Source organism: Letharia columbiana, assembly GCF_014066305.1.
Source record: "Letharia columbiana isolate WasteWater2 chromosome Unknown Sc0000076_s0, whole genome shotgun sequence".
Taxonomy (NCBI): Eukaryota; Fungi; Ascomycota; class Lecanoromycetes; order Lecanorales; family Parmeliaceae; genus Letharia; species Letharia columbiana.
The window spans coordinates 139978-163804 of record NW_023501121.1 but is presented as its reverse complement, the minus strand read 5'-3'; the positions used below and the strand labels follow the sequence as shown (position 1 = coordinate 163804).

Here is a 23827-nt window from a genome sequence, read left to right as displayed (position 1 = left end):
GGCATTTTATAATATGAGACGATTAAAATCACATGCATAATAAGGGGACTTGAAGAGCGATTGCGCCCATAGATTTGCCCTAAAATGAGTGTATTGTAGCTAGTCTGGGCCCATAAAGATGCACATGCTTTTTGCCAATCTCGAAATTATAGAAATGCGTTGTTAAATCACCTTGTCTTCTTGTTCCATCCATTCCTGATAGTCAATGGACGAAATGTCTTCAAGTGCTCCATTCACCGGCCCAATTGCATCGCCGGCCGCGTTCAAAGTACCAGGAGATTCCATAGCATTGACATTGATATTCATCTTCTTCATGCTACTCTCCAATGGCATAGCCACTGCTTCCACGCCGTATATACGTAGCTTTGCCATAGTCATTTCATGCTCACGAACAGCCTGACGCTCAGCCATTTCCAGCTTCAGACGCTGCAGTTCCAACGAGTCTTTTCCTGCTTGTCGTCTGGTTTCCTCCTGTGACTCCAGACGCTTGGTCTGCTCGATCCCTATATCGCGACGACGTTTTCTAGACTCCCCCTGCTCCACGATATCCAGGAGATGTTCAAATTCGCTCGGACCACGCTTACGACTCGGCGAGATTGATTGAGATCTGGTCGAAGGGCTAGAACTGCGAGAGACCTTCTCTTTACCCTTATTCTTACGCGGGGAGGCCTCCGTAACGGCGATCGTGGGGACTCCATCCTCTGTTGTCTCAACTATATCATCGTTATCATCGTCACCCTCTGCGTCCTCATCCTCCTCTTCTGCTGCAGCGTCTGAATGCGTAGTTACTTCGTTATCGGATGCGCTCCGAGCAGCGCGCCTGCTGCTACCGGGAAGAACACTTGTGAGATCGATGCTCTGACCACTGTTGTTAATGGTATGAGTGCTGACATTCATGCGCTCGCCCAGCATGATCTTAAGTCGATAGAACTCAGGGCATACTTCCTGAGCTGCTTTCCATTTGTCCATCATTGGTGTGCCTGCAGTAATCTCTTCCTCACTGTCGAGCCCACCACCGGTAACACCCATGATATCCTTCGCCTTGTGGTATGCCTTTTCAAGAACCGTGATCTGAGCTCCAACTGCCTTGCCGTAATAAGAAAGCGCGTTTTTATATTAAAAGTACTCGGCGAAGAAAGAAAGTTCGCTAAAAACGGTATCGGCTATATCGCGATAGGCCACGGCCTTCTTTATGCTGGTGCTCTTATCTTCTGGAGCAGGCCAAATAGCACGCTTGACATACTTGTCCTCCTCGAGGGCTGTAAGAAGAAGACCGATGAGACTTCTATCGTTATCCGTCCATTTGGCCGCAGGGAGCTTCATATCGGTAGGGAGCTCTGGCTTGGTAACCTTGGGCGTAGCTTTCTTGCGAGACGTCTTTGGGGTAGACATGATGACGGTGATGAGAAATAGCGACAGCAATATTAATGGCTATGGGAAGAGGTAATAGCTATAGTGCATAGATGTAGGCATGCGCATGGCATTTGTGCGGAGAAGATTTCTCCGTCGCCAAGGCCCCATATAAGGCCCTATGCATCAAAACGGTTAATATGTATTTATGATTACGAATTAGACTTGAATAGTTACTATCTAATAGTAAGGTGCTATCAAGGAACTAGTAACTACTTATAATATTAGATAGTTACTATTCGTAATAGTAGAAGTAACTTTAATAGCCCCTATTATAAATAATATCTCGAACTTTTTTATTCTATATTAATTATAATTTTTTTTTTTAATTTATAATATATTATTAAGAGTATATATAAAAATTATAAGATAAATTTAAAAAAAAGATATTATAAAGATAATCTCGATTATTACTCTATCTTTAAAAGATAAATAAAATTATTATTAATTTTATATTAATTTTTTAATCTTTTATAAAATTTTAATTTAAAAATTATCTAACTAATAATTAATATTTATCTTAATTAATATTTTTAAATATTTATAGAAGTTATTAAAGAAAATTTCTTTTATATCGATAATATAAATATAAACGATATTTTTTATATATAGTATATATAATTTATTTTAATTAATTCTTACGCTAATTATAATATAATAAACTCTTAAAATTACTATTATAATATTTATCTTTTTTTAAAATTATATAATAATTATAATATTATTAATATATATTATTATTTTTAATATTCTATTCTTTATTTATATTTTTAAAATTTAAGAATTATAAATAATATATCAAGCTAGATCTTTAATTATAGTTATAAATAGAGAGTAATTTAGAGAGTTTTCTTATTTTATATTATTTTATATTATAATTTTTTTTAATATAATTATTAATATAGATCTTAATTTTAGCTTTCTTATAAATAAGTTATATTTAAATAATAAATTTTTTAAATATATTTAATTCTTTTAGAATTGTTAAAAGAAACTTATAATTAATTTAATTATATATCTTTTCTTAATCGAGAAAGAGAATAGTTAATTTCTCTTTATTTCTATAATAGCTTTTTAGCGAATTTATATTTAACTATTAAGTATTAAATTATTTTAATATTATTATTTATAAATCTCTTTAATAAAAAAGCTAACTATTATTCGCTAATTATTTTATTTAAATTTTTTATTAAATTTTTTATTAAGGTTTTTATAAAGATTTTATAATTTATATTTATAATAGATAGAGAGCGATAATTCTTAATATCGATTTATTTATCTTTATTTTTAAAAAGAATAATAAAAATCTTATTCGTTTAATATTTCGAGAGTTTTTACTTTCGCTATATTTAATTATAGAAGAAGATTAATTACGCGATAATAATTAAAATTTTTTTCTTTTTTCTTTTTCTCGTATTTTATAATAGTTTTATAGAATTTATCTAAAAGATTATTTTTATTTAGCGAGGTTTTTAAGAATATCTAATAAATAATAATTTATATCTTTTAAATTTTAATAAAATCTTTTATTTTAATAATATTTATTAAGTTTATTTGATTTATTATATATTATAAAATTTTATTTTAAATATTTTTATCTAAGAGTTTTATATTATAAAAATTTTAATAGTAGTCTATTATTACTTTAAGAATATCTTTTAAATCTATATATATCTCTTTTTAATTATTTTTTAAAATCTTAATAAAGCTATAATTTATATATCTAACTTTTATAAAAAATTATTTTATTAATTTTTTATTAAGAATAAGATATTTAGTTATAATATTATTAAAATAGAATTAATTATATATATCTCTAGACTATTTTTTACACGTTTTAATAAATACGAGTAAAGGCCTATAAATTAAATTTAGAATTATTTTTTATTAGGGCTATCGAGTAAATTTAATAAGCGATCTTTAATAAGCGATATTTGAGTATCTTACTTTTTAATAATTATAAGATCGAATTTTAAAATTCTTAAAGTATTAAAAAGCGCAAGTTACGAGCTATAATTTAAAAAAAATTATAAAATTTTAATAGAAAATAATAAAGTTATTAAAGGGTTAAAAGTAGAGAGAGAGATTATTGATGGTTGCGGACGCTAATTTATTTACCCGCGGTATTTAACTAAAAAGCGTAGACCTAATAAATTAATAATTGACTATATATATAAATTCAAGGTTTTCTAGTTTAGCCCTATCTTATTCTATTATATATACTAATTATTCTTTTCTCTAATTTAAAGTTTAGTAATTTAAGATATCTTTTCTTCTATAATTATAGATAATTACGCTATAAATTATACTTAAGTTTTTATTTCGCTTTATAATTATTCTTTATAAATTATTTTATAAATTATACTATTAATATCTTATAAATTATTTACTCTTTTATTAAGTTTTTCTTTAAGAATATCTATAATATTTTTAAATATAAGATTTATATCTAATTTCTTTATAGAAATAAAAGCGATAATTTTTATTATTTAAATTCTCGAGTAATTTAAAATATTATTTTTATTATAATTATTATAATTTTATAATTAATAAATAATTTATTAAACGCTATTTTTTAATTCTTTAATTTTTTTATCTAGTTATCTTAAATATAGATTTAATTAATTTTAAAAACTAAAATTTTATCGCTTAAAAAGTATATAAAGACTTTAAGATCTAAATTTTAAATTCTTTAATTATCTATTAAATAATATACGCTATTTTTTTAAGCTTTAATAATAATTTAAATAGTATTTATAATTATAAAGATAGCGAAGAGATTATAAAGATTTTATTTATAGCGATTAATATAAAGTTTTAATCTTTCTTTATTATATTATAGAGTATTTATAGCGATATTTATTTAAGCGCTTTTATATTCGCTTTTAATTATAATAGCTTTATATCTTCTTTATTAAGACGTATATCGATATTATTATAAATATATATTCTTTATATTTAATCTTATAAATTAAATTCTTTTATTACCCCCTTTATAAAGAATATAATTTAAGTTTTTATCTTTTTATTATTTTATAAACTTAGTATTTATAATAATAGTAATTCTATTTTTTTTAACTCGATAAATTATAATAGTTATTTATAAAGAATTTTACGAAGATAGTTAATAGTAGTAGTAATATAATAGATTTACTCTTTATAGTCTTATATTAATTTATTTAATTATCTACTTAGTTAGCTACTTAATTAGAGTACTTAATTAAATAAGAGAAGAAATTATTATAATAGATAAATGCGAAGAATACTACGAAGAGACTAAGTAATAATAAGACTATTATTATTAAGAATACGACTTAGCTCTCTAAAATTCTACGATATATACTCTCTACGATTTTACGTTAAATTACTACTTAGTAGATAAAGAATAATACTATAATTTAATCTATTAATCGTATGAGAATACGCTATACTTAGTATAGACTACTTTAACGCGAAGATTATCTTAACGCGTAAGTATAGCGTATTCCCATACGATTAATAGTCTAAAGACGTATCGAAAGATCTTAAAATAACGTCGTATCTACGCCTTAAGAACGCTAAATATTAATTCGATAGAATTATAGTTAGACGAATACGAGTACGAAGAAAGATACTTAATAGTCTTTAGTCTATATAGTTTTAATAATTTAAGTTAGAGATAAAATACTAGAAAAAGCGTATATATCTACTAGCTTCGATATTATAAATATTTAATTAAGATAATAGATAATAGTAACTATTATAAGAGTAGTAAGTACGTTCTCTATAATTTTCTATAAATAACGCTAATAAAAAGTCGAAGGTGAAGCTAGATTAGCTTTATTAAGTATTCTTATTTAATTTGCAATTTATAACTTAAGTATGTAAATTTAAGTATCTACGTACTTAGTAATAATTCTATTTTAACCGCGCGTAGCTAAGTCTAAGTATACTATCTAATAAATTCTCTCTATAATTTATAAAAGGCGTTGTAAATGCTTTAGAAATCAATTTTTATAGCGTATATATCGCCTGTTTTCTTTAATATGTAAGTAGTGGTTTTAATAAATAAGCCAGCTTCGGTTATATAACGTATTGATTAGACATTTCTAATTAAGATATATTAATCTTCTTTGAATATAATTCGCAAAATCGAGCGAGAGACTTCTTTCTAATGTATTAGGCTCTAATTCCACGTTTACTCCATTAGATATCATATAAGTAATAAAGTTATAGTCTTTGATCGGGTTATTTACAAAGAAAGATGTTGGGGGAAAATGTAGGCATAGCGAGGGATCTGACAGCGCTGTCAGTAGCATGTTTTCCCGTCAATATTTCAAGTCACCCGTTATTACTTAGTAAGTTTCTAAGGCGAAGAATGGCTTGAGAGAAGAGAGAAACCGAAAGAAGAGATATTGATAGCGCAGGGCGAGTTTGTAAGATATGAAGATAGGGTCCAATTAGTAATTTTCTGAGAGGATAACCATGTAGGAGAAGGAGGATGCCGGCTGTTTATATTGCCCTGCCACCTGCATGCCATAAAGGCGCAATCGTGTAGAGTTGAAGTAGTATGGCCAACCCTGTAATTGTTGGTCCCGATGTTTGATAGTAATCCTCTATCAAGGGGTCATGGGGAAAAAAAGCGTATCTTGGTGGCCTTCTCAAGTCGGAAACATCACATTTTTTGGGGCCAAAAACAAATAAAACGTTGGGCGAGTAGTTGGTTAGATCGGGTGCGGACACTTAGTATGCAAGGCGGAGGAGGGTGCGAGACCTGAACGGGGCCCATAGGGTATTTCAATGTAGTTAATGTAGTTGTGTAGAATGAGGTAGAGGCGGCCTCGTAAAATCTTTACGTAAGTATGGTATACAGATAGAGCTCCGGACGCTGAATCAGCTCCTGGTATATTAGATAGTAAGATAACCCTATGTCAACGCTCTTCCCGCGATGATGATTGGCTCGAGTAGAATACTCGCTCAATTCATATTATATTTATATTGCGTTGCACTGTACTTGCCAGGCCAGCTCTAGATCGGTTATCCTGTGTCCGTCTTCTCAAAGTGCCACAGCGCTGATTGCAGGCTCACTGAGACATAGTCTAAAGCCGATCTCAAGGCAATGTGCTTGCGTTCGATTTCTGGAATATCTCGTTCCGTGGATACTCCGCTTCTGCCCGCGTATGAGCAGCTACCAGCTATGATTCCCAAACTCGAGGGATGAGATGCAGGTCCGTATGGGTCAAGTCGTTCTCCATGCGCCCCATCGAACCAGAGAGTCCAATGGTCTTTATTTTCGATTCAGCTTTGGTACCGACCAATCCCGCGGCCAATTGTATGTACTCTACCCCAATGGAGATGCTTCCTACGCCACAGCAATAGCATCTTCCCTTCGTCGACTCCGGCGTATTGGACTCTACGACAGCCTCGGCCATGTGTGATTGTAGCCGGTTTGGCAAGATTGCAACTCGGCTACTTGCTGCGCAGATAGTAGGACCGCATAATGCTTCGTATGGGCTTCAGGTTCTTCGTAACAGAATGAGCTTGACGATACGATATGAGAGGCGGTTGTAACGCACTCACAATTCTGTTTTGCTGATGATTCTTTCCACCTGATCATCGCGCGACGCTCTCTTATGGTCCGACTTTACGCCCATGTAATTCCCTAAATCCATTCATTCCGCAGCGAAGGCTGTCACCAGCACAGCCCAATCCTCCGTGGTATCCATATCCAGATGCTCGCCATCATCGCTCATTTTGTGCCATACTGGAGGGAACGGTGATGGTATCAGATGCAATACGTCCACCCCTCTGGCCATGAAGGGTACATGGTCATCTCCAATCATTCCACCCATCCATCGATCGTTGCTTTTATCTACATCGTAGAACCATGAGGACCCGGATGACTCGAAGAGGGTGTGGTTGCGAAGGCGCTTTTCCAGATCCGCCATCTTCTTATATGCCCAGTGCGTGACCTTGAAGTAACTTGGGACTTTGGGATTCCTCGAACCCAGCAGATCGAGTAACACAAACAGGTGGATGGTCGATAGTGCGTTGTGGTAGGTCGAAAGTGCCGGATGATAAGTTGATTCCATTTCCGCAGCCAGTGATTTTGCTCCATAGATCGAGTCGGTGTCAGACCAGGTATCGAAAGCCTCCTCGCCATCCAGCAGTATTATTTGCAGGCCTTTGTGGTCCTCGAAATCATGGTCTCCAGCTTCTACCATCCCAGCCCATTTCTTCGTGAGGGCATCCTCCAGACTCTTAGCTGTGTGCATGAGCATGGCACAGGGAGCAGCGCTATCAATGGCGCCAATGAAGCCTTCAGGTTTCATTAAGCTGTCGTAGTGAGCGACCAGTGTCAGATAGCCAACTTCTCCGGGGTTCGACCAGGGAGGATCTCTGGTCGCAATCATGTTGACAAATGGCATCTCTTTGTTTCCCAGCACAGCGATCGTGGAGGAGGAGTTCTGGTATGTGATAGTCCATTCTGGAAGTTCGCTTCCAAAGAAATTTGCAAAATGGTTGAGCACGGCGGCAGAGCCTGGGCCACCAGGTACTCTAGGTTGGAGGATTTGGGAAAGCAGCTTGCCATTTCTGATGTTGAAATCGTCGCCAGGGCGAGGGATCCCCTTCAGAGCTTCATCAGGCAGTGGAGTGTATGCTGCCGAAAGGCTGATGAGTATGAGTGTCCTTAGTGCGTAGAGAAGGAACGACAGTCTAGCCTTCATCGTGTTGTATGAGACTTAAAGGGTGGCCTCATTTCACCAAGCCGAGAACACTTCCATCCGGCAAACCATGGTATTAGGAACGAGAGGATGTGGAAAGAGATCAGATGACTCTCTTCCCGCCTTGCTGTGCACTAAAAGTAAGCCAGACAGTGTCTTGTAAAGTATTAAGGCTCCTCGAGGTGCTAATGCTGCAATGCATTGTCTCCCGAGGACCCTCCCTGTCGATCCCTGTCTCGCCTAAAGAGCCGCTGTTAGCGCTCTAACGCGCTCGAAATGGTCTTCAGATTGCAGTGCATCTCCGTAAACATACTTATTGAAGTACGCACATGCGGCGATGGCTCCATTCCTCAGGGCCTTGTTGCGCTCTTCGCGGTGCCATCTCCGCGGAAAGCAAGATATTTGGTACCGTCCTTTGCCGCGTTCTCTATCAAGACTCCGTAGACAGGTTTAGCAACGAATTTTAAAAGAATGATTTAAAGCGGGAATAGCCCTACTCTTCTACCGCTAACTCGATTAGGCAATATCACGAACTTCGGCGAAACCTTTGCCGAAGAGTCACAAATCTCTTTGAATTTCACTTATTCTTCTTCTTTCACCACATATATACCTCATGAACTCCTTCAATGATGGGGCCCTCGTTGCGACGACCTTTATAATTATATTACTAGGCTATTAAGCTGTAATCGCCACTACACCACGTTATAGATATATCCCCCCAGTGAAGTACAAGCAGACCGATGTTAAGGAGTCATTGTGATTTGACTTATATATGCGTGTGATGTAAAAGATGTTGATTAATCTATGTGCCCGCAGGCATCTCATAATAATTACCTACAAAAAACAGAGAAATGCCATGTCCTTATAGCAAGAAGCATGCATGCATAGTTTTTGGGCGAATTACATTTTCATACCCCAAACTATGGGATTCTTACAAATTCATACCCCATCTTACATTTTCATACCCCAATGGGGTATGAATTTGTAAGATACCATTAACAGGGGGTATGATTTTGTAAGATGTCATTAATAGGGGTATGATTTTGTAAGTTGCCATCTATAGGGCGGGTTGGTGTTAGGAATTTGTTGAAATGTGGCCCCCGCGCATCCCAGCCACCATGTTTTCCAGCCACCTGATTTTGTACTGTATTTAGGACCTGGCCCCGGAGAGGTTTTGGAGAATCAATCCGTCCGTTCTACACACCACATACCTGAAATTCTAACAGGTTATGAGCCCGGTTTTGACGCTGCTACTATACCTCGCTGCTACCATATCGTCCTACTACCGTACCTTGTCCTACTACCGTACCTTATCCTACTATCGTACCTCGCTACCACTATAAGCCCGGTCTGCAGGGCATACAGGCTAAGTCGCTATGATGCCAGCTTCCTACAAGACTAATTCAGGTAACAGAGTTATAACCCCCGTCGTCGTCGCAAAGAACCCTCGTCGTCGCAAAGAACCCTCGTCGTCGCAAAGAACCCTCGGAATAGAAAGAATAGGATAGTGGCAAAGAGGAACGTCGCGAAGGACTACAGACAATGGAGACACGTGCCAGTGTGGCATACAAGTTCTATGTGGAATGGCTACATTACTCCGAGGTGGAGTGTCACGTCTTACTCTTGTTACCCAGGAAGGGTGTTATGCTCTAGAGGCATGTTATGTTACCCCAGGAAGGGGTGTTACGTTAAGAAGACGTGTTACCCAGGATGGGTGTCAAATGTTACGTCAGGAAGACGTGTTACACCAGGATGGTGTGTGTTACGGCTGGAATGGCCTATCGTTGTTGAAAGGCTGGAATGGCCTCTTGTTGAAAGGCTGGAATGGCCTGTGAAAGGCTGGAATGGCCTCTTGTTGAAAGGCTGGAATGGCCTCTTGTTGAAAGGCTGGAATGGCCTCTTGTTGAAAGGCTGGAATGGCCTGTGAAAGGCTGCCTGTTGTTGAAAGGCTGGAATGGCCTGTTGTTGAGAGGCTGGAATGGCCTGTGAACGGCTGGAATGGCCTATTGTTACGGCTGGAATGGCCTATTGTTGTTACGGCTGGAATGGCCTATTGTTGTTACGGCTGGAATGGCCTGTTGTTGTTGAGGCTGGAATGGCCTGTTGTTTGTTGAGGCTTGTTATTGTTACGGCTGGAATGGCCTGTTGTTGTTGAGGCTGGAATGGCCTGTTGTTGAGGCTGGACCTGTTGTTGAGGCTTGTTATTGTTACGGCTGGAACGGCCTGTTGTTGTTGAGGCTGGAATGGCCTGTTGTTGAGGCTGGAATGGCCTGTTGTTGGGAGTTGTGTATAGCTTCATTTCTTGTTGGGTGGACTGGGAGCGTGGCTGCAGGGGAGTGTTGAAATGTGGCTCCCGCGCATCCCAGCCACCATGTTTTCCAGCCACCTGATTTTGTACTGTATTTAGGACCTGGCCCCGGAGAGGTTTTGGAGAATCAATCCGTCCGTTCTACACACCACATACCTGAAATTCTAACAGAATTATTCCTCCGGGGGCCCCTGCGGGGCCTCTTAGGGGTGTCTGCAGCGTGAAATGCAAACACCCCTATTTTACCCTTTAGCGGTAACTCGGGTTACTAACGATTGGGGTAGGTAGCCTGGAACACCCTAAATACCCTTCTAATGATTTACAGGTATAGGGATAACTACATCTACAAGTTGATGGTATCTTACATTTTCATACCCCAAGAAATGGTAACTTACAAATTCATACCCCAAAGACTGGCAACTTACAAATTCATACCCCATTTTTTTGGTGAGGGGTATGAAAATGTAAGATGGGGTATGAATTTGTAAGAATCCCATAGTTTGGGGTATGAATTTGTAATTTGCCCATAGTTTTTCGAATGCTGGAAAGAAATGGAGACACCGGGCTAATTAGTGGTGTGTATCCCACGAAATCTCCTACTGGAATGAAAACTTTCGAATAATGAAATGGCTGTCGAAACAAGACATCGGACGGTTTCAATTCGTCCAAATATGCATCGTCCGATAGATGACCCCTGCCTGCAGAGGTTTAATTGGCTGTGATCGACGTAGTAGATCCTTCTCTTGTGTGCTTATTGCAGTGATGTACTACAATATGATATTGCCTAGGCACGCGGATATAGCAGGCCAAATTGTAGTGTCGTTCTCCGCCTGCTGAGTGGTGATTTGACGTGGGATCGTGGAGAGCATATGTCGTGGGATTTTGGAGAGCTGAGCCGTGTTCTTGATGATGGTGGCCTTATTGTCGCTTGGTCTCTCCGCAGTGTTCTCCGCATTTGCCTGCTGCGGTGGTCCCTCCTCTTGCTCAACTGAGTGCTCTGGCTAAGTGGCTGACTGAGTGGATAACTGAGTGGATTGATATGAGACTGTGGAGAGTAGACCTGTTGTGTCACTGCTGCTGCTGACTATCTCCGCAAAATTCTCCGTACTGCATTGCTCCTCCTCTTGTTGAGTGATTGGCTGAGTGACTGGCTGAGTAGCTGACTGAGTAGATCGGTGTGAGATCGTGGAGAGCAGGTCTGTTGTGTCACTGCTGCTGCTGACTGTCTCCGCAATGTTCTCCGCATTTGCCTGCTGCAGTGGTTCCTCCTCTTACTGAGTATCGGGCTGGTGTGAGATCGTGGAGAGCAGGTCTGTTGTGTCACTGCTGCTGCAATTCTCTCCGTAGTGCATTATTCCTCCTCTTGCAGAATATCAGACTGAGTGACTGGCTGAGTAGCTGACTAAGTAGATTGATGTGAGATCGTGGAGAGCAGATCTGTTGTGTCACCGCTGCTGCTGAACTGTCTCCGCAATATTCTTTCAATTTTGTATGTCTAAATAAGCAGTTACGCTAACGCCGTATAGGGCAACTTTGCATTTTTTTTTTTTTTTTTTTTTTTTTTTTTTTTTTTTTTTTTTTTTTTTTTTTTTTTTTTTTTTTTTTTTTTTTTTTTTTTTTTTTTTTTTTTTTTTTTTTTTTTTTTTTTTTTTTTTTTTTTTTTTTTTTTTTTTTTTTTTTTTTTTTTTTTTTTTTTTTTTTTTTTTTTTTTTTTTTTTTTTTTTTTTTTTTTTTTTTTTCCCCCCCCCAAAACCATTTTAAAAAGATTATTATAAACTACTCCACTATCAGTTGAACCAGTTGGTTTTGCGGTTAGAACTGCATCAACTATCAACCGGTAGACCCCAAACTGCACCATCAACTACGAGAAACTAACGGTTCCACTGATAGTGGACCAGTTAGTTGGTCCACCATTGCCAGCCCTGTCTATGTGACATATTATGCTGCTCCATTAAGCTACCAATATTCGCTCGGCGGTCAACAGAGCAGCTCTTGAAGTGGGCACGGAATATACCGTCAAAAACGGAAGTTGACTTGACCACCATCAAGTCGTATGGAAGTCTCCGCATTTCCAGGATGCAAATTTCAGAGTTGCGTCCTACCAAAGCTCGTTTTGGCATTGAGAATTTGATTCGAGTACCACATTTCTCTTCAATCAAGAAGAGGCCATGGTGGGCGCCCAAGGAGCGGAACCTGTTCTTCGTTGGCAGTGAACGAAGGAAGACGGTTGAGACTGCGGTGTGGCAAAAAGCTCTAGGACAGATACGGAATACTCGAGAAAAGTCCAATGAAGAAGCGCATAACCGAAAATAGTCAGCACATCCGGTGTATGCCCAAAGAAAGTCGAGTCTTGGGTGTTCATTTTCCCGTGTTCATTTACATCAAAGATTCAAAAGAAGCCTCTAATTCATTTACCGGAGACAGAGCCGGTATTCAGGATCAGCCAAGAGGGTAATATTCTAACGAGGCGCTGAGGGTACTTCTTGCTGTGGTAAATTCATCTGGCAGCTTGCAAGTGAAACCACAAATGTCGAACTTCTGAGGGCATCTTCCGTTCACTTTCGCCAACTGAGGCTCAATTCACCTAAAAAGCACGCTAGTGTTTCCCAAGATCTACGAGACTCACATCCTTCATCACACTCTCGTCCAACTCAACATTATCTTCCACTCAACATCGTAACGCTCTTTCGATCCACTTCGCTCCATCTTCCTCTTACATCCGACATCCGTACCAAAAATCAACCTAAGACAACATGTCTTCAACCCCTCAGCTCACTGCTCGCGATGTGAACTTGCTCGCAATCGCCTTCCAGTCATTGAAGGATGACAGTGCACTGCAGGTGAGCTCGGATAGCGTTTCCTAACATCAAAACATTTTCCTGGCCTTGACTGTTTCCACGTCATCCGTTCTGCACATTCTACGGCTTCAAATTTCAAGCTTTCCTACTGCACCTCACTTCTGTCATCAAATTCGTTTGGAAGCAGCCTTTCCGTTGACACTCAACGCAGATCGACTACGCCAAGATGGCCCAGCTCGCCGGGTACAAAACCGCCGCATCAGCCAATGCCTGCTTCCTTACCCTTAAGAAGAAGCTCATGGCTGGCGCAAGCGTCAGCAATGCCGCCGCCGCTCCCACTCCGAAGAAAGCCAAGGGCAAAGCTGCTGCCAACGGAGACGCCGACGATGACGATGAAGCTACCTCTAGCAAAGCTGCTCCTAAGAAGCGCGGCAAGGCCATCAAGACCGAACTTGCCGATGTTGAAGGAGGTGACGCCGATACTGAAGTGACTCCCGGCGCCGAGTCTCCTAAGAAAGGTCGTGCAAAGAAGCGTACTGGCCCTTCCAAGACTGAGGCCAACGGTGACACTCCCACCAAGGCCACCACCAATGAGGATGCTACCAACGACACCGCTGCCACCGGAATCACCACTCCCACCCCCACCCCCACCCCCAAACGCAAGCGTGGCCCAAGCAAGCCCAAAGATCCCAACGCCACTCCCACTAAGCGAGCCAAGAGAAATGCCAACGCAAAAGTCACTACCAGTGCCGATGGGGCCGCCGCCGACGACAACAATGACGCTGCCAACACCCAGCTTCACGGGGTTGAGACCGTCGCTCAGACCAACGGGGAGGGCTCCATCTTCGGCGGCGACGCCAACGTCAAGGAGGAGGAGCAGGAGGGTGACGACCGTTGCTTTGATGCGGAGGAGCAGAAGATGGCCGAAGATGAGCTGTTCAACATCTACACCACTGAGGGCCAGGCTGCTTGAGGTGAAGATACCCTTGCGTCCTTGCTTTATCCAACTCTGTCCTCTCTCTCTTTATAGATCTGTATTCAGCGTGGCTTCCGCCGCATTTACTATGATATCTGTACACACTACTAACAGCCCAACACAGTGTCCCGATCCCCACCAAAGTATCCGGTAACCAGCTACCTCGATCTCGCCTTCCTCTCAAAGATCGACTCAACGGATACGCTCCTGGTGGATCTGGGCATCAATTTCCCTTTCTCTCAGCGCTCGTGGGTGGATACTCGTCCTTGGTCATACGTTTCAGGTGGAAAGGGCATCAGATTTGCATTGGAAGTGGTGATCGTTTGGATCTCGAGATGATAGGTCGTCAGGTCAGGCAAGGACTGGAAGTTGGCTACATTGATAGCTCATCTAAGGCTTTAGCTACATCAATGCCAGACATTTAAGCTTCAAAGCATCTCGCTACTATTACATGCTTGCTATGACAGGAACGCTATCTGCTGATGGGATATTGTGTGAAGACGAACGAACGCATGTTTTAAAGCCGACGACGCCGAGTGAGAAATGCGCCAAAAAGAAGCGAACCGTCTAGACTGTCCATAACGTTGATTCAAAGCCCAAGCCAACCCTGCCACTCCAGCCCAGTATGAGGACCCCCATCGACGCAGTCATCCATCTGGACTGGGAGTCCTACAGCCCTTCAATAGCCCTTCTCAACACATCCACTCCTCTCGCCCCGACAGCCTCTTCCAGCTCTTCCCTGAGCATCCAAGCGACATCGCTCTGCATCCCCAACGGGATCCAGCACCCCTGTCTCGCCACGTCCAGAGTCTCCTTGATCTTAGCGGTATGCTCCCACTTCTTGGCCGCTACCTCCGCCTCCCCGACCACCTTTTCGGGGATCCCGCATATACTCGCACAATGCATGCCGAAGCTGCCCTCCGCGACTCCGTCTTCCAGCTTGTAAAGGAAGGTGACACGACGGTTTTCGTCGTCAACGTGTATACGCATGCGGCAGTTGCGGACTTCGGGGTGAGTGGCGAATTCGGCGGCTAAAGAATGGTAGTGGGTAGCGAAGAAGCCAACACAGCCAATATGGGAGGCGACATGGTGCAGAACCGCTTGGGCCACTGCCACACCGTCGTAGGATGAAGTGCCGCGGCCAAGTTCGTCGAGGATGACGAGAGAGCGAGGGGTGGCTTCGGAAAGAATCTTCTTGGTTTCTGCAAGCTCAACGAAGAAGGTAGATTGGGCGGCGAAGATATTGTCCTGTGCACCAAGGCGGGATATGATTCTATCGACGGGAGTAAGGCGAGCAGATATGGCGGGGACATAGCAGCCGATTTGGGCCATGATAACGGCAACGCAGGTTATTCTGAGCACGGTGGATTTACCAGCTGCATTGGCACCTGTCAGCAGGTTGAGGTTGGGCATTCCACCACCGAGCTTGACATCATTGGGGATGAAGTCTGTGACGTTGGGAAGCATGCACGGATGGCGAAGGTCTTCAAAATCGACCACGCTCCTTTCATCATGAACAAACTCAGGTCGATAGCTCGGCTTACCCAATGCTGAAGATGCTTTAGCCAGACATATCAAACAGTTCAATTGTGCCACAATTCGTACTGCCGCCAGCCACGTCACATAGTCTTCATCAAACTTCTTGAAGAAGCGGCCAGATACCTCTTTGACGATTTGGCCATGCGTTTCTTGTGCTTCTTGAAGTTTGCGGACGAGACCTCGGAGCTCAGGATTGTAGTAGCGCTTGACTTTTTGGGTTGCGGACATTTGATCCTAATTTTTCGGTATCCCTTTGACTTTTACAGGGACTTCGAGCTGGTATATTTCTTTTCCGTTGTCCGCGTAGACGATATCGTTGGATCTCAGTTCTTTCCTTGTCTTCTTCAGTAGAGTCTCCAAATCGGCCAGCAAGCTCTGAATGCGGTCTTGGCCAAGGCGCCCGATAGTCCGGACTACTAGTCCTGAGGGCCGGACTAGTCTAAATTGAAGCTATACAAATAGTCCATAGTCCGTCCAAAGCCTGGACTAGTCTAGACAATTTAGACTAGTCCCGGACTATTAGTCTACTTATATAAAGACTCTTCCGAAGCTTTCTTGCTGCTGAAGGCTACGGACCCTACGGCGATATTGAATGGGTTGATAGCAATAGTAGGGGCCTCCGATAGCTCGGAATCGCTGTTATTGTGTGCCATAATGATATATTTATTGAATAAAGAATGACTGTTCATGTGGCGTGCCTTGTAGACAAAATCTGGTCTTCGGTTGCTACTAAAAATACGCCCACTAGACTTAAATATGCACGCTTACAAATCGATTATTGGACTATTAGAACTAATAGTCCTAGACTAGTCTATCAAATACCTAGACTAGTCTAGGACTATTAACAAAATCATCGGACTAGTCTGGACTATTGGTCCAGTAGACTAGTCCAGACTAATAGTCCGATAAATAGTCCAGGACTATCGGGCGCCTTGGTCCTCTTGGCTCGCGTCGAAGTCCTCTTCGACGCCGCGCTCGGGAATAAGTAGGCCTGCTTCTTTTGCTTTATCCTGGTCAAAGGCATTATTCCAATACTTGAGGAGTTCTCTCATGTTTGGCATGCTCGTAACCAATTGACCGATGATCCCGTCGCCCGAGCCCATATTACGCAAGACGCCCATTGTATAATCGATCTGCTCGAAGCCATCAAGGACTCGCACAAATTCTTGAGCCTTGCATACACCGGCGTGAATGCGAGATATTGTTCGTTCAAGATCAGGCAGTTTCGAGAGCTGGGAAGTAAATTGATCCCGAAGGGTAGTATCTGCATTGAGAGACTCAACAGCATCGAGGCGTGCGTTGATCTTTGATGCGTCCATAAGAGGGTGGCATACCCATTGTTTGAACGTTCGCTTTCCAAATGGAGTGATGCATCGATTCAAGAGACTGAACAAGGTGCCCTCCGAACTGCCGTCAAACGAATTCGCGAAAATCTCGAGATTGATCAAGGTCTTTCCGTCCAGGATAAGGGTGCCCGCACTTCTGATGGGATCATACCAAGATACGTTGCCCAGGGTCACAAGATCACGCTCAATCTGCAGAGTCCGTAGATATTGAACCAATGCACCGAACGCAGACATCACAGACTCATGTTCCTCTCGGGCCTGCCGCAAAGGTTCTGGCCAAGCTTCGATGTTGTCTCCATCATCATTCACGAAGTATCGAGCAGCATCCATCTCTCTGCATGCGGTGTCCGCTGTCCAGAACTCTTTACCAGCCTTCAAGGATACTATTGACGTGTTTGGCCCAGTGCTGTTTTTTAAGATCCTCAATGCTTTCGTGGATGAACAGGACTTCTCAAGCAAGACTTCACGAGGCCTTATCTGCGCGATGAGCGTTTCAAACTTCGTCATCTCGACATCATCCTCGAAACCAGTCAAGAAGAATTGAGCGGTAGCGGTATCCACGAACGCGATGCCGAAAGCAGGCCGTCCCTCTTGCTCCGACTCCTTTATGGCCACGCAGTACGTGGACATGTCGTCTTGAAGCATGCCCGGGTCAACAAGAGTGCCGCTTGTAAGCACGCATGCAAGCTCTCGGTTGATGATCTTTTTCATCTTCTCGTCTACCTTCGTGGCCTTACCACACTGTCCGCTGTCTCGCTCTCGCATCTCTTTGCCCAAAGCAGATTCGACCTGGTCCACACGCGCAATTTTATATCCTTTAACCACGAACTGATTGGCCCAAATGTCTAAAGAAGCTTCGGGTACGCCGACCATGCGCATGTTTACACGATCAGTAAGCTTCAAGTCGAAGAGTTGATGCCCAATGGTGGCATCATTTTCGTAGAGCTCGTAGAACTTGCCCTTCTTGAAGAAGACTATTGTGTCCCAATGTTTTTGCTTGATCTCCCAGTACTGGTGTTCAAAAGGGGAGAAATCCATCCATGCCGACTTCGGTACGTACACTGTCCTTGGGTCGTAATCTGGATGATCTGGACGGTTTTTATCGATGTCGGTGATATTAGCTGGCTCTAGCCATTCGTATCGCCGTTCGACTTTGCTTGGCTTGGCTTTTCCCTTTTTGGCATTGGGCTCAGGTTTCTTTCCATAGATCGCTATGTTTTTATTTAAGATGTTATTTTATAATTATATTATGATAACAGACAGTGATAAGGAATCCGAGCTATCAGAGTCTCTTACTATCGCTATGAATCTATTCAGTATTATCGTAAGGTCTATAGTCTCGGACTAGTAGTCGGACCAGTCCAAATCTACTTGGAGTGGTTTAGTGTTTGGACGGACTATGGACTGTTTATATAGTTTTATTTTGGACTAGTCCGAGCCTCTGGACGGACTAGTTGGACTGTTGGGGGCATGATTAGGATACTCGATCCTTCGCTCCATTAGGAATGTGACCCGGTTTCGCCGCCCGAGTCGACTGTCCGAGTCCAATGTTTTGGAAACAACTTGGTATTATCGGGCCAACCGAGACTATCTCCTTCGATGCCGATTTAGCGTATTCAAAAACATCTGGAATGCTTGGCACCGGAGATCTTTCACACCACACACCCAAATTCGTACTGTAGCATAGAAATCTCTCCGCAAAATCATTCAAATCAAGTAGCCACATCGCAAATAGTCGCATTTAATCAATTTTGAAGCTATATAACCTCAGCTATACCTCCTAAACGCACCAATAACGCAGCAGCCACCGAACCGCCAAGAACTACCCCCTATAACTACTGAAATAGCCTCTGCTTAAGAAGCTCAGAAACAGATAAATGGGGGGCTGAGTGGTAGCAGCAGTCCCTACGGGTGCCCTGCGACGGCCCTACGGGGGCCCTACGAAGGCCCCGCGGGCCAAGTATTTAGGTCCAAATAGGGGTGTCTGACTGTCAAGCGCAGACACCCCCGGGACCAGGCTTTTTTAGCTGAGTTGCTAACACTGAGGAACATACCAAGACTTCAGTATAGCTTCATCTTTTTATTTAAGACCTATACTAACGATAGCAGTGTTATTGAATAATTTTGCGGAGAGATTTCTATGCTACAGTACGAATTTGGGTGTGTGGTGTGAAAGATCTCCGGTGCCAAGCATTCCAGATGTTTTTGAATACGCTAAATGACCTTCGTCTGTGTGACCGGCGGGGATCCAGGTATCGATTAGTTAAGGGCCTACGGTATCGAGATCGGTGTTGACGCCGCCATCGCAGCGGAGAGTTGAACAGCGCATGACGTTTGCACGGAGCAGTGAATCCTGGAGAGCTAGGGAATCACGAATGAGAACGGTGGTAACCCAATCTTGGAGAACGGAAAAGCCAAGTCGTGGGCTAAGAGAAATGTTGTAGATTTGCTTGGAGAAAAAAACCGGCAGGTCATGAGCTCGGTGTGGCCGTTGGAACAGTAGATGGCCGGCGTTGAGCAGCCAAAAGGTGAGACAGTGCTGCAGAAGCCGACGCCCCGAGACTTGCACCGGGTTGCGGACCCCGGACCGCTGCTGGAGAAGACGATGTCGGAATAAGGTTCCCAGCCTCCTCCCAGCCACCTGTTGGAACAACCACCTAATTTGTGAGGGGTACAAATACTGGCCCAGGGGAGTTCTGAGATGGAATAATTCATGCAATCTACACACTACTTATTCTACCATACCTGATATTCTGACAGGTTATGAGCCCGGGCTTGACGCTTAAGACACCACCGCTATTCCACATCTATTCTAGCCAGACTTGGACCCCGAAACCTCCACATTCAAGTCACCTATTCGTCAGCTTACGGATAATAATTACTCTGAATGGCTTATCGATATCAAAGCTCTTCTTAGGGGTAAAAAGCTCTGGAACTACACGCAAGAGGCCCCGGATCAGGATAAATCAGTCACGGCTCAAGCCAAATGGCGTGATTCAGCAATGGAGGCTGCAGACCTCATTACCCCTACCATAAGTGGCCCCGTTAAGCAGAAACTTCAGGCTAACGCTTTTGACGATGGCTACCTTATGATGACCTCCTTGGCCAATATCTATGCCCCGAAAGGTGACGCCGAATTCATGCGATTAACCCGGGAGTATTACTCGCTTTAATACGAAGATTTCGACTCTATGACCCACTATCTCACTCAAATCAAGACGCTCGAGGAGCGTATTCGCGGTACCAATGTGATTCTCGACGACGACAAGCAGACTCTTCTATGTCTCGGCATGACTCTCCCAGAACGATTTCAATATTTCACCAAGATATGGGCTATGACGCCGGGGATGACTGCGGATAAAGCGAGAAATATGCTTCTGGAGGAAGAGAGACGCGAAAAGACTTTGGACACTGGTACTGTGGGGGTGGGATTGGTTGCGACAACAAGACATCCGAGTAAGAGGACTCCTAGCGGAAAGGCTATCGACAACGATGTGGTATGTCCTCGCTGTGGGAAGGGTCACGAAGCGGATATCTGTTGGAAGTTACACCCGGAGTTGGCCCCGGAATGGCTACAAGAAAGGTGGACCATTGAGAAAAGATCTCGGAAGCGGAAATAATAAGTAACAATAAAAAAAGAAAAAAGAGCAATGCCAGGATATTTAGACCATCTCCACCTAATCCAGGTACGCCAACAGGGATTCCTTTTTCGCAATCCAGCAACAAAACCCCCAGTAACCAACATAACTACATATCTACTTTGATGTGTGGCCACTGTTGAAATAGGGACGAGTTACAGCAGCAGGATTAAGAGGTACTAGGTGAAGAAGGGGCGTTTATTAACTTATAACGACTAGGAAGACTTATCGGTGACGACTAGGAAGACTTATCGGTGACGGCCAGGAAGGCTCGTCGGTAACGGCCAGGAAGGCTTGTCGGTGATGATTAGGAAGGCTTGTCGGTGACGGTTAGGAAGGCTTGTCGGTAACGATTAGGAAGGTTTGTTGGTATTAGATTTGGATATAGCATCATGTTTTTGATTAGGCTAGGGAAGGTAGGTTATAGGGGAGTGTCGAAATAAGGTTCTCAGCCTCCTTTTAGCCACCTGTTGGAATAATCATCTTATTTGTGAGGGGTATAAATACTGGCCTAGGGGAGCCCTGAGATAGAAGAATTCATGCAATCTACACACTATTTATTCTACCATACCTGATATTCTGACACTGGGGACCAATCAAATATGGCCTCTTTTGCGGTGAGTTTTACCATGGGTTTGACTATTTTAGAGAAGTCTCTAATGAACCGCCGGTAAAAATTGCAAAATCCGATGAAGGCCTGCACCTCTTTGAGGTTGGTAGGTGTGGTCCACTCGACAACAGCCTGGATTTTGGTAGGGTCCATTCGCAACCCGTCCATAGACACCAGTAGACCTAAAAATTTGGTTTCCTGGACGTGGAATTCGCACTTAAGGATATCCACCTGGAGGCCGGCGTCCCTCAATTTCTGGAGGATTTGTCTGACGTGTTGGATGTGTTCCTTTTTTGTCTTACTGTGAATGAGTATGTCATCGAGGTAGACCTGGCAGAAATCGTTCAGGTATTCGAACAGAATGTCATTCATGTATTGTTGATATGTGGCCGGGCCGTTGGTTAGACCGAAGGGGAGGACTCGATACTTGTATGCTCCAAGGGAGGTGACAAAAGTAGTGAAATCCTCGCTATCGGGATGTATACGTAGTTTGTTGAACGCGGCTATGATATCTAACCGAGTGAGGTATTTGCATCCCTGGATCCTTGCCAAAACCTCATCTATTAGTGGGATTGGGTATCGGTTCCTTTTGGTAATAGCGTTTAGTTTCCGATAGTCCACACAAAAACGCAACCCTCCATTCGGCTTTTCCGCGAACAGGACAGGTGAGGCGAATGGTGCATGGCTTGGTGTTATGAATCCCTTCTTCAGATGTTCGTCCAGGTACTTCTTTACCTGTTCCAGTTTGTGTCCTGACATTGGATAGATTCTGCTTTTTGGAAGTTTCGTTTTGTCGGAGCTGTCGTTGAATTCGAGTTTGTGGTCATAAGGACGGTGTGGGGGAAGTATGTCCGCCTTAGTCCTGTCGAAAACATCGAGGTAGTCGTGATACTCCGCAGGTAGCTTACGTTTCACCTCCTCAGGACTAACCTCGTCGGTGCTATTGATCTGAATAGGGCAATTGGAACCACAACACCTTTTGTATTTCTTTCCTGAGTTGCAGGGACAGGGTTTATTGACCGGTACGCGAGGTCCGCGAGGTGTCCGTGTAGTGGGAGGTGTATGTGGTGTTGGCGAGTTGTTATAGATCTCATTCATTGTCAATGTAAACAGTTTGTTGCCTTTTTCACGGGCCAGTTGGTAGTAGGCCGCTGCACCAGTCTCAGCGATGTCAATGGACTCAGGCTCCTTGCTATTCTCGTCCTCATTTGATGAGGAGGTGTCCGAATCAGTCACGTCGTCGCAAGTGGGTGGGGGAGGGCTTTGTCGTTTTAGTATGACAGGTGGGGGGGTGGGTGGTGTGGGTGGTCGGAGCTCTGGAGTTGGTAGGAAAGGGAGTTCGTCCATTGTTGATATCTGATTACTATCATGATTACATCGACCGGGTAGAAAGAGTATCTTATCCCGTAACATGTCAAGGACTACCCCGTGTTTGTTCATCCAAGGCTTCCCGACTATCATGTCGTGTTTCAATGGTGCAATTAGCATTGGGCATGTTCCTTCTCGATGGCCTTCCACTGTTACCGTTGGGAGTAAACAGTGTGTAATTGGTCGTTTTGCGATTTGGCCGTCATAACCCCTTAGTGGTTTAGGTCGTGACAGTGGGAGTGGTTCCAGGTGTAAGGCTTCACATATCGCTGGGACCAAGGACTCGTTTATGACTGTGTAAGCACCGGTGCATCCACTATCTACAAGGGAATCCTTAAGCAAGTAGGTCCTCCCTTGTGAAGATAGCGTGACTTGTGTGCGGAAAGGGCGACGTGCCAGGGCGTCATTGGGAGTGTCTACCAGGCACACTTCATGAGTACCTCTTACCGTGACTTTGGAAGAGGCTATTCGTTTCCCGAATCCGAAGAAGAACCGTCGCTACCTGTGGTGTCGACGTTGTCGATTTCGAATTCTTCGTCCATATCTATCGCGTGGAGTCGTGCTTCCTCGAAGGCCTTTTTGCCGGCCTCGGTTTGGGTAGTTATTGTGCAGTTGTTTCGGTAGTGGCCTTTCTTGCCGCAGTTGTAGCACATTGGTTCCCTTGGTTTTGGATCGGCCTTGACATCCAGGGGCGTAGCGGTCGTAGCCCCAGTGACAGGTATGAGGCGTACATTGGCCGCGGTTCGTGTGGTAGTCGGCTTGACAGTGGCCTTCGTGAGCTTTGCATCTTTGCATCTAGCACGGTATGAGTTATTCAGTTTCCGAAGGTATTCCTTTACAGCCTTCAAGGTGGTGAACCCCCCACGGTTTCCCATGAATCCCTCAGGTTCTTCCTCAATTTGTTTGGAAGGTAATACTCCACCATAACGGTTTCGTCAATGTCAAGGACGGTGCCTAGTCGAATGAAGTCTGAATAGAAGTCGATGAAGGGCCGGATTCCTTGCTGTAGAGCATGCATGTCACGCCATGCATCATTACGTCGGTCTGAGTGCTCGTAGGAAATAGAATCATACCCCGAAAGAGAACCTACGAATCATACCCAAGTACCGAATCAACCCCACCAAATCAAC

General features: G+C 42.9%; 8 protein-coding genes across 8 annotated transcripts; 3 read left to right on the top strand and 5 right to left on the bottom strand.

Moving 5' to 3' along the window:
- Positions 1-162: 162 nt before the first annotated feature.
- On the bottom strand, positions 163-1029 carry HO173_012263 (uncharacterized protein; the record flags this gene model as incomplete). Its single annotated transcript, XM_037314135.1, has 1 exon — positions 163-1029. One exon carries the CDS (start codon positions 1027-1029, stop codon positions 163-165), a length of 867 nt encoding a protein of 288 aa, XP_037159014.1.
- Positions 1030-1116: 87 nt separating this feature from the next.
- HO173_012262 (uncharacterized protein) lies at positions 1117-1392 on the bottom strand (the record flags this gene model as incomplete). Its single annotated transcript, XM_037314134.1, has 1 exon — positions 1117-1392. The coding sequence occupies one exon, from the start codon at positions 1390-1392 to the stop codon at positions 1117-1119; it is 276 nt and encodes a 91-aa protein (XP_037159013.1).
- A 5669-nt stretch (positions 1393-7061) lies between these two features.
- On the bottom strand, positions 7062-8117 carry HO173_012261 (uncharacterized protein; the record flags this gene model as incomplete). The annotated part of the gene is made up of 1 exon (XM_037314133.1): positions 7062-8117. The coding sequence occupies one exon, from the start codon at positions 8115-8117 to the stop codon at positions 7062-7064; it is 1056 nt and encodes a 351-aa protein (XP_037159012.1).
- A 5058-nt stretch (positions 8118-13175) lies between these two features.
- On the top strand, positions 13176-14193 carry HO173_012260 (uncharacterized protein; the record flags this gene model as incomplete). The annotated part of the gene is made up of 2 exons (XM_037314132.1): positions 13176-13262; positions 13432-14193. 2 exons carry the CDS (start codon positions 13176-13178, stop codon positions 14191-14193), a joined length of 849 nt encoding a protein of 282 aa, XP_037159011.1.
- Positions 14194-14865: 672 nt separating this feature from the next.
- Positions 14866-15963, bottom strand: HO173_012259 (uncharacterized protein; the record flags this gene model as incomplete). The annotated part of the gene is made up of 1 exon (XM_037314131.1): positions 14866-15963. The coding sequence occupies one exon, from the start codon at positions 15961-15963 to the stop codon at positions 14866-14868; it is 1098 nt and encodes a 365-aa protein (XP_037159010.1).
- Positions 15964-16655: 692 nt separating this feature from the next.
- Positions 16656-18119, bottom strand: HO173_012258 (uncharacterized protein; the record flags this gene model as incomplete). The annotated part of the gene is made up of 1 exon (XM_037314130.1): positions 16656-18119. One exon carries the CDS (start codon positions 18117-18119, stop codon positions 16656-16658), a length of 1464 nt encoding a protein of 487 aa, XP_037159009.1.
- A 1964-nt stretch (positions 18120-20083) lies between these two features.
- HO173_012257 (uncharacterized protein) lies at positions 20084-20254 on the top strand (the record flags this gene model as incomplete). The annotated part of the gene is made up of 1 exon (XM_037314129.1): positions 20084-20254. One exon carries the CDS (start codon positions 20084-20086, stop codon positions 20252-20254), a length of 171 nt encoding a protein of 56 aa, XP_037159008.1.
- An 18-nt stretch (positions 20255-20272) lies between these two features.
- Positions 20273-20701, top strand: HO173_012256 (uncharacterized protein; the record flags this gene model as incomplete). The annotated part of the gene is made up of 1 exon (XM_037314128.1): positions 20273-20701. The coding sequence occupies one exon, from the start codon at positions 20273-20275 to the stop codon at positions 20699-20701; it is 429 nt and encodes a 142-aa protein (XP_037159007.1).
- Between the last annotated feature and the right edge of the window lie 3126 nt (positions 20702-23827).